We start from the raw sequence: 12,233 nt of genomic DNA, 5'->3' as shown, positions 1-12,233 counted from the left end.
GGTAAATGCCAGGCATTTCTCTGCACCTCATTCAGTCTGCATGGGCCTATGAGCTAGGTGCAAGCCCTACCTCCATTCCATAGCACAAACTGGGGCTTGACAAGAACTCATTTGCCTCAAGTGCACACATATGCAGTGCAGCAGGAATTAGAATGCAGGCAAATGATTCCCAAGCTCCATGCTCAACCCCTAGGAAGTATGGTTGTGAAGACCCTAAATGCCTCAGAAAATAAAAAAGTATTTCTCCACTCCCAGTAACACGTTTTTCTTTAAGATTTATTTATTTTTATTGGAAAAGCGGATATACAGAGAGGAGAGACAGAGAGGAAGACCTTCCATCCGTTGGTTCATTCCCTTAGCGGCCACAATGGCCAGAGCTGAGCCAATCCAAAGCCAGGAGCTTCCTCCAGGTCTCCCACACAGGTGCAGGCCCCAAGGCTCTGGGCTGTCCTCAACTGCTTTCCCAGGCCACAAGCAGGGAGCTGGATGGGAAGTGGGGCCACCGAGATTAGAACCGGTGCCCATATGGGATCCTGGCGCATGCAAGGCAAGAACCTCAACCACTACACTATCGCACCGGGCCCAATAACACATGTTTTTACAAAGTGGACTGGGGTCTTCCAACATATCTCTCAAATACTTCATAATTCTAAAAAAGCAAATCGGGTTTTCATTAAAATCAATCTGAGCTATGGGTAGCATTTGCATGGTAAGCTGTATATATGACCCAGCAGGCTTGATTTTGAAGGCTTTGTGTTCTTTATCTATTGATTTCCTGATATAACTAACAAATAATAATTTTAACAATGGCTAACATATATGTAGAATTTTCCATGTATTGCTTATTATATCAGTGGTCTAAGCCCTTCGATGTATTGGCTCATTTAATCCTTACATCAGCTTTATAAATATGTACTTTAAAAATTTTCATTGTAAGCACACCATATGTTGGCATTAAGTATGTTCACAATGTTACACAACCTTTGCTACCAGCCACTTTCAGACATTTTTCATTTTCCAGAACCAAGAGTCTCTACCCTTTAAACACACTAACTTCCAAATCCCCCTTCATCCCAGGCTCTGGCAACCACTTTTCTGCGCCTGTGCATCTGACTGCTCTAAGTACTTGGCATGAGTGGACTCATACAATGTCTATTCTTCGGAGACTGGCTTATGTCTCTAAAGTATCTGTCTTCAAAGTTCATTCATGCTGCACCATGTTTCACAATGTCTTTCCTTTTTAAAGCTGAATAATATTCCCATGTGTGTAAATTGGGCTGCTGTAACTTTTTGGCTCTTGTGACTTAATGCCCTAGGAGCGTGGGTGGACAAGTATCCGTTGGCATCCTTACTCTTAGTTCTTTTGTATTTTTCTGCAGGAATGAAGTGACTAAGATCACAGGGCAATTCTATTTTTAAGACTTTCAGGAGCCACTAGGTTGCTTTCCAAAGCAGTTTTACTATCTTGCATCCCCACCAGCAATACACAGGGGCTCCAATTTTTCCACATCTTCATACTTGTTATTTTCTGAGTTCTTTCTTGCTTTAAATTTTGCAGTAGCCAATCTACGAGTGTGAAGTGGTCTCTCATCATGGTTTTGATTTGCATTTCCCTATTGACAAATGACAATGACCATCTTTTCATGTGCTTATTGGTCATTTATGTCTGCATTTTTTGAGAAATATTGGTTCAAAACCTTCATTTTTAAAAAAGATTTATTTATTTTTATTGCAAAGTCAGATATACAGATAGGAGGAGAGACAGAGAGGAAGATCTTCCATCCGATGATTCACTCCCCAATGACCTCAACAGCTGGCACTGCGCCAATCCAAAGCCAGGAGCCAGGAGTTTTCTCTAGGTCTCACACATGGATGCAGGGTCCCAAGGCTTTGGATCAACCTCAACTGCTTTCCCAGGCCACAAGCAGGGAACTGGATGGGAAGTGGAGCTGCCAGGATTAGAACCAGCGCCCATGTGGGATCCCAGCGCTTTCAAGGCGAGGACTTTGGCTGCCAGGCTATGGCACTGGGCCCTTCATTTGTTTTTAAATTAGATTGTTTTGTTGCTATTGAGTTATAGGAATTTTGAACTATTATAAATACTAATCTTTTAAATGGTTTATTTTCATTTTTATAAAAATGAGATCAAGAAAGATATCTTTCATCTTCAGGTTTACTCCCCAAATATCCATCAGCAGCCAGGTCTGAACTAGGTGGAAGCCAATAGCCTGGAATTCTGTTTCCCATGTGAGTGACAGGGACCTAAGTAATTAAGCCATCACCTGATGTATTCCAGAACTCAAAACCATGCACCCCTATATGGAATGCAGTCACCCCAGAGGCATCTTAACATTGTATCAAATGCCTCTTACATATTAATCTTTTATAGATATAGACTTTCAAACAGCTTCACCCCTTCTACGGGTTATCATTTTACTCTGTTGACTGTATTCTTTGAAACAGAAAAGTTTATAATTTTTATGAATTTCACTTTTTTTCTGCTTGTTGTTTTGGTGTCACACCCGAGAAATGTTGCCCTTAAGTTTTATATTCTAGCTCTTATATTTAATTCTTTGTTCCACTTTGAGCTAATTTTTTTAAAAAAGATTTATTTAGTTGAAAGTTACACAGAGAGGGAGAGATCTTCCATCTACTGCTTTAATCCTTAAATTAATGGCCAGGGCTGAGCAAGGCTGAAGCCAGAAGCCTGATCTGATTCTCCCACGTGGGTCTAGAGGTCCAAGCCCTTGAGTCATATTCTGCCACTTTCCCCTCACCATTAGCAGGGAGTTGGATTAGGAGTGGGACAGCTGGGATACAAACCAGTGCTCACATGGAATACTGGAGGTGGCAGTACCCACTACACCACAATGCCAGCCCCCCATATTTTGAATTAATTTGTATGTATGTTGTAAGGGTCCAATTTCATATTTTACATATAAGGAATATACTCTTGTCAACCTCGTATGACAGAAAAAGACACTGAGGTATGCATGGGTGAAGCGATTTCACCAACGTCACGCAGCTATAAACCATGAAGACAAACCCGGGCGGACTGCGTTCTTAAAGGAAACGGGGTTTCATTTCAGCTATTGGCAATTCTGGCCCTTGAGCCTTTATGTCTGTGACACACAGCGGTTCAAGTCTTTGAAGCTGATGGGTTTAGTCAGGAATCAAGCCTCATTACAACATTGCCTTAACGAGACAAACGCAAGCCATTTCGTGAGGCACTTCTTTATGGGCCGGAAGCAGGAGCGCACGGTCGCCGAGGGTATCTCGTAGGAGAGGGATCCTCTTTCACAGACATGAAGCCCACGCGGAAGGGCTGGCTGGGAGACGCCATGTTGGCATAATGCTGAACCTCCTCAGGAGGAAGCCTTTTCTGGCTCCACCGCTGCCAGCGGCCTCACAACAACCCCCTCGCCCCCTGCCCCCACGCTACTCCAATTACACTCACCTGGCAGACGCCAGGGCTGGCTCCTGTCACACCTGCACAGGTGTGACAACAATGAGCCGCCGTCCCTCTCAGTTCTGAGGCCTTTGCCAGACCTCAGGAAGCCCGCCAGCTCCGTTCCCCGCGGCTTCCCGGCGGCAGCCAGCGCCTCGGGGCCCCGGGTGGGGAGAGGCCCCCGCCCCGACGGGGTCCTCCTCTCAGCGGAGGAGCCGCGAGGGGCAGCGGGGACAGGAACCGCCAGGGCGAGGCTCTCACCTCTCCAGTGCCGGAGCGCAGTCTGGCGAGGAAGGCGGGAAGATATCCCCATGCACTTGACTCGAGGAGCCTCGACCTGAGAGAAGCTGGGCTGCCATCTTGGAACGCGCTGTGCAAATGTAGAGAAGATGAGAGCTTGTGACTGTTCTGACCAAAAAAAAAAGTCTAAAGCGGCTTCCAGGAGGGGCTACGTGAGGCATGGACAGCAGGTCAGCAGGTCAGGGTGATTAGGCACTCGGGGCGGGGCAGGGGGGTGGGGATGGGGGAGAAGGCTGCCACTGAAAACACGTGAAGAAGCAACTGAAGGGTGATTGGTGGGGGGTACTGCTGCACGTCCTGGAATGTGTGTGTGTCTCTCTGTCCACCTCTCTGCTTGACCCCTGCGCACAAAGCTTGGGCCAACCTCTGCAGTCAGGGGACAGCTGGTCTTCCAGGCCTTCCTGGGCACTCTGGCACAGGGCCACTCCCTGTCTGCTGGGAGTGAACGCAGTGCCGCCCCCTTCCATCCTGCCAGTTCCCCGGGCAAAGAACGGTGTTGGAGACCCCATAAGGCAGCACATACAGTGGAATGTGGCTCCCAGGTCACTCTCCAGGCTAATTACTCCGGTGAATAATCCGAGAAGAAACCTGTAGCTGGAGGTGACTGACAAAGGCCAAGGTGAGCCTGAGCAATTCGCGCCCATCGGCTTCAGTCAGCCTCCTTCCTGCGACTTGCCTGTTCCAGAAACTCTCTGGCTCTCCTCTGTCTCCTTTTATGTTTTAGAGTAACATTTGAGCAGAGGGTGGGTGAAAGAAAACCAGGTGGTTGTAAACATGTTTTCTGTTGATAAAGGTAACCTTAGCTGTGTTGCTGAAATCTAATTTCATAACAAAGAATCACCTGTAATCTTATAGCCAGTGTCGGCACTTTGTTTTGTCCCAGTGTTTCCACTGTGGTTATGCATAAGTTAAACACACTTTTGTGAGGTTGTGACTGTAACATACATGCCATCTTAGATCTGGTCTTTTTCCACTTGAAATATCACTTAACATTAGAATGAATAAATAGATTTGCCCCTGTTTCCCAAGAGCTTTGCCTTCTCCAATGTGATGTGACTCTACTTACCAATTTCACAAGCAGTTTTTGAGTTGAGAGAAACCTTTGAGACTGGAGAAAAATGAGAAAGCACAAAACAAAGAAAAAGAAGCCATAATGGGCAGAATAATGTATCACTACCACCACAATTAGCTACTTCCTAATCCTTGGAATTTGTGACTGTTAGTTACATGGCAAAGAAAAGGTCGATGGAAGATGAATAAGGCTATATCAATTACAGGCCTGAACCTGGCTCAATGATCTGAGTTTATTTGGATAGGCCCAGGGCAATGACAGAGATCCTTTAAAGTAGAAGAACCAAAGAGAGAGCAGCATGAGAAGCTTCAACCCAGTGTTGGCAGCTGTGGAGATGGGGGATGAGGACAAGGAGCATAGACTGCCAGTGAACACTGCAAGAGGGCAGGGACTGACTTCCCCTGGGGCCCTTGGAAGGAACACAGATCTACCAATACCTCGGTTCTAGCCCAGTGAGACCCTCTCCAAATACCAAGTATGTAGTACACTTCAATTACTATCCAGGGGGACTGGTTGCCCAAGACTGATACCCAGGGATGTCCAAGTTCCATCTATCAGATAGCACTGCATTTGCATAGAACCTAGGCTCCCGTTTATGTGAAAGCATTTCTAGATGACTTATAATGCCTGGTATAAATGCTCTGGAACAGACACAATTGCTAAAACAAAATATTTTCCACCTGTGTTTGGGTGAATTTCCAACTGCAAAACCCATGGGTATGGAAGCCTGACCAACTGGTTTGTTACAGCAGTGACAGGAAATGAATATGAGGAATCTTCTGAAAGTTCATGGAAAATGCACATTATTAAGGAAGTATTTTTGAGTTTCCCTTTTTTTTAATACCAAAGTAAGCTTATCATTTTTATTCATTTTTCCATGAGCTGGCTAAAGCACCCTTTTAGAGAATACAAAATCAGCTTTCAGACTCAGCAACAACATATGGACAAAGCCCAAACTCCAGGCCAAGAAATTCTTTAACTCTGATTGAACACCCCCTGCACCATTGAATAAGCTACCCAGTCAAGCTGCAGGAACAAGCTGATGCATATGCAGAGACAGGTCAGTTGAAAAAAGCTTGGCAGGAAAGAAACAAGATTCTGCTTCACCTAGAAGAGGCTTTAGGGGATCTTAGTCCTCAGCTTAGTCCCAGGGCCTAATGCAATGCCTGATGAACAGAAAGCTCCTGCCAAATATTTATTGTGTGAAAAAGGGAAGGCTGTGGAAGTGTCACTTAGCTTCCTTGTCCTCTCTACAGTCCTCACTTTTATTTCCTCTGGAAAAAATTCAAGACTACGTGGGGGCCAAATTGTCCGGATTCTTTGTCCTTGAAGTGCTGACCACATAAATTGTCAAGATAGCAACAGATGCTCCATGTTTGAATATCAAGTATTCATTTAATTTATAAATTCCTAAAAAGCAAAACCCATTGAAAAATCGGTTTTGTGTTCTTTTATCTGATACTCATTTTATTTCTTAATCATTCCTCTGTCTCCTCCATCACTTTTTGTCCAGTGCTTCTTCCACAGCTCTTGAATCTGGAGCTGCTCACCTCTTCAAATTCACATGCTGCAGCTCAAAGCAAGAGGCTTCATGACTGTCAGCAATTACCAGTGGCTTAAGTCAAGCATCAGCACATAGCTTCCTGGCCAAATCTTGCTCACCATTTTTTTGTGCAAATAGTTTTACTGGAATACAAGCATGATTATTTGTTTACCCATTGTTTGTAAGTATTGTTGCACTACAGGGATAGGTTGAGTAGTTAAAATAAAAGTCACAAGGCCTGCAAAATCCGAAGTATTCATTATTGAGGCAGATGTTGTGGTACAGCAAATTAAACCACAACTTGTGGTTCTAGCATCCCATACTAAAATGTGGATTTGAGTCCCAGCTACTCCATTTCCAATCCAGCTTCCTGCTAATATGTCTAGGAAGGCAGTGGAAGATGGTCCAAGGACTTGGGCCTCTTCCAGGGGGAATACCAGGATGGAGTTCCTGGCTTTAGTCCATTCTTGGTTATTGTGTGGCCACTTGGGGACAGAATCAATGAATGAAAAATCTCTCTTTCTCATTCTATCTCTCCTGCTCTCTGTGTTAACATGTCTTGAGTAAATAAATCTTTTAAGTAATATTACCTAGTTCCTAAAGATCGCCAAACCCTGATTTATACAATAAAGAGATTTAATTATCTCTAGGGTAGTATTCTCTTTTTTCTTGTTACTGTAACAAAATGCACGAGACAGACTAACTTTATAAGGCAAAGAGGTTTGCTTATTAGCTCACCATTTCTAGATCCAAGGGCACAATGCAAGCATCAGCTCAGCTCTGGTGAGACCTTCATGATAAATGGCAGGAAAGCATGACAGAGAATGGTCACTGTGCCTAACAAGAGGCCTGAGAAGCTCGGAAGCTAAAGTACCCTATGTCTCCCATTGACCTGATGGCTTCACATTGGAATCCCTTTCATAAAGATCCTCCCACCACTGCCACTCTGAGGACCAAGCCTAAGGACCTGCCACATCCATCCCAGAGTTTGGAGACAGGGCTATCATGCTTGACCAGTTGGCATCCAAAGTCATAGAGGACTTGAGTTCTGTCCATTTCCTCCACCATCCTTGGAATGTTATAATTTTCCCCCTGGATTCTTAGTGCATGCTGACATGATGGCTCTCAGGCTTTCAGAGACCCTGTTTGGGTTCAGAGCAGGAAGGAGCTAGCAAGACATCCTTGCACAGCTGCCCCTTGTCAAAGAAGCAAGGATGCCCCAGCAGCTCCTTAAGTCTCATGGGTCACAACTAGGTCATGTTGTCCCTTCCAGCAACCATGGAGTCTGGGAAAGCCAGTGTCTGGGATATCATAAAACTGGGAGATCTGTTATCAAAAGGAAGTGAGGATAAGGCATGTTGTGGCAGTAACATAGTCTCCTACGCACTGACTAGGGGGATAGAGAAAAATTCCAACATCTTTTGACCGCCTCCTATGTGCTAAGTATTGAATATGCGCTTTACATCCCTTAGCTAATTGAATCCATCCACTGTGGACATTAAGTGAAATTGGAGAGTAGTGAAGTTGCTTAAGGACACATACCCCACCACGGTGGGATTGATCTCACAGCCTCTGCTCAGTCTTCTCACTGGGTTCTCCTGGCATCTCACTGGGAGCGTGGGAAATGAGAAAACACTTCCATGTGTATGAGAAAGATAGGGAGGGAAGGCCAGAAGGAGGGAAAGACAGATTGAAAAGGGGATTTAAAGGGCTTGGGGAACATTAAATTTATTTTGGTGCAAGAATTTTTGATATCTGTACGTAGCTTCTTTTTCGTAATAGGTGTTTTCTGTGAACTTTTTGAAGACCTTTCATATTTCATGTATACGATCAAAAAGCACCACGATGCAAGGAGTCTGTAATGCAGATAGTAATATCATTTTGGCAATTGACAAGGGGTGAGGCTAGCATTAGAACTACTCATTCAGTAGGGCATGGAGTTCTGAGTGATGCGCAGACCCTGTTATGTGTCGGACTGTATGAAATCAGACTCTTCTGGTTTTTGTTACAAAATTCACAGATTTCCCCCACCTTAGCTGCTTTTTTAGAGAGAGATTCTGAAAGGTCCCAAGGCTCATCCCAGATCCTGAAGTCTCTATGAGGCAGAACAGGCCTCAAATCCAAACATGCTGGTCCTTTCCAGGCTTTCTTACCAGACTTCCTACTTCTCTCTCTTGCTCACACTTTCTGGATGTACTTGGTGTTCCTGCTCTGTGCACTTTTAGGCTCTGCAGGCCTTTAAGCCAGCATAGATTTGGTAACTATGGATTGGTTTTCAGCATGTCAGAGCCATCGAAGCCCTGAATTAACCAATCCTGGAACTCACCACCCTTTGGTCCTCCTGCTATAGCCCATAATCAATCACCTTTTTCATTGCTTCAGCTTGTTGATTCATGTCTTACTGCATCCCAGCATGTGAGGAAATGCTAGCCTCTCCAGCCTTATAGTATCTATCATCTGGGTCACCTTACTGAGGCCCATGCTTTGAAATCATTTTTGCTTCTGGCTCTGATGTCAAGCTGGTTCATGGGGTTAAGTCCTGGTCCATTGATGGAATGACAAGTTCTGGAAGGTTAGGAAGGCTTGCACTAATACAGATTTTGAAGCCCTGGATTCCAGTTCCAACCCCTCAACTGACCAGCTGAACCTTTTACTCTGTTATGCTTTGAATGTGTCCTCCCAAGTTCATGTGCTGGAATTTAATCCAACACAGCAGAGGACCTTTGAAAGATGTTTGGTCCATGACAGCTTTGCTCTCGTAACTGAAGAATGCTGTTGCTATAGGAGTGATTTCTGATGGAAGGATGTGCTTCACCCATTCCTTGTGTAAGTGTGTGTACATGTGTTTGCATGTATACTCTTGTCCTACCTCCTACCATTGGATAACACAGTCCAAATGCCCTCCCTTCATTCAGACCCCTTGATCTTGGACTGTCCAGTCTACAAAATCAAGGATGAAATCAATCTGTGTTCATTCTGCTATAGTAGGAAATAACAGACTAAGCTCTCCTCTATATTCCCAGTCTATGTTATAGCCTTGGGGGGGGGGTGCTTAACCAAGCGTAATGAAAATGAGTTTTAGCTCTTGTGCCAGTTCCTGCTTGCAGATCACTTCCATGCAGTTTCAGAGAATGTGTGCTGCATGTTTCCATGATGTGAAGTGCAAAAACAGGAAAAGTAGTGCATGGTGCTAGAAACCCAGATAGTGACTGTGAGGTGGCTGCGAGAACACTGGAAGGGGCATGAGGGGGCTTCTGGGCTGAGAAAGTGTTTTCTGTGCTGGTTACAAAGCTATATGCAATTGTTCTCCCTTTCTCAAATTTACCTCTAGCTCTGTGCATGTTCTGATTTATAAATTATGCCTTAATTTAAAAAAATTTAGGAGCTGGCACTGTGTTGTAATATGTTAAGCTGCTGCCTGTATTACTGGTGTTCTGGTGTTCCAGTTCAAGTGTTAGCTGCTACAGTTCTGACCCAGTTCCCTGCTAATGTGCCTAGGAAGGCATCAGAACATGACTTAAGTCCTTGGGCCCCTGCACCCATGTAGGGGACCGAAAAGAAGGTCTTGGCTCTCAGCTTCAGATTGTCCCAGCTTTGGCTATTGAAGCCATTTGGGGAGTGAACCAGTAGATGGAAGAGTTCTCTCTCATGCTATAACTCTGCCTTTCAAATAAAAGTAAATAAATCTTAACTCCATTCTTAAATAGCTGCAACAGCCAGAGCTGTGCTGATCCAAAACCAGGAGCCAGGAGCTTCTCCTGGATCTCCCACATGGATGCAGGGGCCCAAGGCTGAACCATCCTCAATTACTTTCACAGGCCACAAGCAGAGAGCTGAACTGAAAGTAAGACAACCAGAACACAAACCAGCACCCCCACATGACATACTGGCTCTTTAGCGGAAGATTAGTTTGCTGAACCACCACACTTGCCCCTAAAAGTTTTACAGGGAAAAGAGATTCAGATCATGTTTCATTCAGCAGCCAAGAATGCTATGATGGATTAGTGATGTCTGCCATTAGCAAGCAGACAGGTGAGAGGTGTCAACATAGGTACTGTATGCTTGCCATTTTTATGCTTAGCCAATTAGCCCATGGATTTCTGCGTCACTTAAGTGGTGGTATTAATTCAGTCCATTCTAAAGGATTACAAAGAGGTATAGGTTCTAAGGATAGTGTAAATCCTTAGCCACATGTAAAATGTTATTATTCACAGTGACTCCCCACAATGTCATGGCCAGTGGGGTAGGGTCCCCCAAAATTCTTTGCAGTTGAAATGAAGAGCAACAGGGCCAGATAGTCTCAACATGCCAGGTTTCCCCTGAACACAGACATGGTTGTCTGTTGTGTTATTATTCATCTTACAAACATTTGAGTGCCAACATGCATACTGGCTTTCCCATTGCCCTCCAGGGCCATCTTTGAGGGCACTAAAATCATTTCCACAGGCATTTATCCTGCCTTAAGGGTTTATCTCAAGATGGGGGTCTGGAATTTTTCATTTCTTCTTCTCCTTCCAATTACAAATCTGTAGGGGCCTTTCAGAGCTTCACTCTGTGGACTCTTGGTTTATGTCTGTTAGCTGAGACTATTTTTGGTGCCTTCTGGCACCTTCCAGGACTTTCTGGGTTACTGTTGAGGATTGTGCTACCCACCCCCCCATCATTGGGACACTCAAGGCTCAGCAGTGATGCTGTTTCCTGACCGATGTCCCTACAGAGGGAGGAGGACAGAGCCTGGCAACCGCACCTCTACTTCCAAAGCCAGCCAGACAGCCAGGCCCGGCGGCAGATCCAGCCTGGGTATTCAGCCAAGAGATACCTCCGAAACCTCTTGCGGGCATGGCCCCCAAACACCATGTACAAGTTCCAGTGTGCAGGTCAGTGGGGAAAGCAGGGCAGGGGGGCCCTGAGCCATCCTACCTCACATTCTGGTGCAAGACAATACTTCCTACCAAGGACTGAAACATCAAGATTTCAGACTCAGTTTGGGGTTAAAGCAAGGTCAAGGTCCCCATACCTGGTCACTTCATAAACCTCTATCACTGTTCTTGCCCCTTTCCTATTCCCCATCCTTGGGGAAGAAGGACAGTCTAGCATCTTGTTTTCACTCCCTCTTTCCAGACTCCACACCTGAACCTTAGAGTATTCTTCCCATCATCTTTCCCCAGTCAGAGGCCTCAGGGGTCTTTCAGCTCAGTCTCACCTTTTAGGAGATGAAAGAAAAAGAAGTCCAATGAAGCAAAGTGAATTGTATCCAGGGTCATCCAGCCAAAAGTAGAACTGGAACCAAAACCCAGAGCCCTCCCACACCCACAGCTCAACATCGCCGCAGCATTCCCTAGTTCTCTCCATTCAAGGTGATCTCAGGTCTTCCAGGAAGTGGCAGTGTTAACATTTCCTGCTAGGGACTCTGCAGCACAACCCACATGAGAAATGGACACCACTCTGTTGAACGGAGACCCCAGATGCTCTCCGCAAAATGAAAACAGGAAGTGGTTGGGAATTAGAGCTGCCAGATTTAGCACAGGTACAACCATACCCACCCCCAGTAACACTTGCAATGTTTAGAACATACTTCTACCAGAAAAGTATTCATTGTTGACCTGGAATTCAAATGTAACTGGGCACTCTGTGTTTTATTTGGCAAACCTACTGGGGATGAGAATGGGGGAGAAGTAAGGTTTTCCAGTACTGGCTTGGTTGTTTGCCATTTCTTCAGCACCAACAAATAGGCAGGACCACAGGAAATAAATAATCCTCTCCCAGTCACTGGTGACTTGAAACAAAATGAGACCTGGGCTTGTCTGTCAGTCCCACAATGATCAGCAGCTCCATTTATTTAACCCTTATGAGGGAGAACCTCTTAAGCA

General features: G+C 45.1%; 1 protein-coding gene across 1 annotated transcript in view; it reads left to right on the top strand.

Moving 5' to 3' along the window:
- LOC121168113 (uncharacterized protein KIAA2012 homolog) overlaps positions 1–12,233 on the top strand; it is a 121,719-nt gene that overhangs the window by 8,058 nt on the left and 101,428 nt on the right. Inside the window, exon 3 of the mRNA XM_040997904.1 lies at positions 11,081–11,240. Coding sequence (XP_040853838.1) covers positions 11,081–11,240 — 160 coding nt within the window. The remainder of the gene's footprint in view (positions 1–11,080; positions 11,241–12,233) is intronic.

The sequence above is a fragment of the Ochotona curzoniae genome, unplaced genomic scaffold (genome assembly GCF_017591425.1).
Source record: "Ochotona curzoniae isolate NIBS_2020 unplaced genomic scaffold, NIBS_Ocur_1.0 patch58, whole genome shotgun sequence".
NCBI lineage: Eukaryota > Metazoa > Chordata > Mammalia > Lagomorpha > Ochotonidae > Ochotona > Ochotona curzoniae.
The sequence above is the reverse complement of the archived record's forward strand: the minus strand, read 5'-3'. Positions and strand labels throughout refer to the sequence as shown.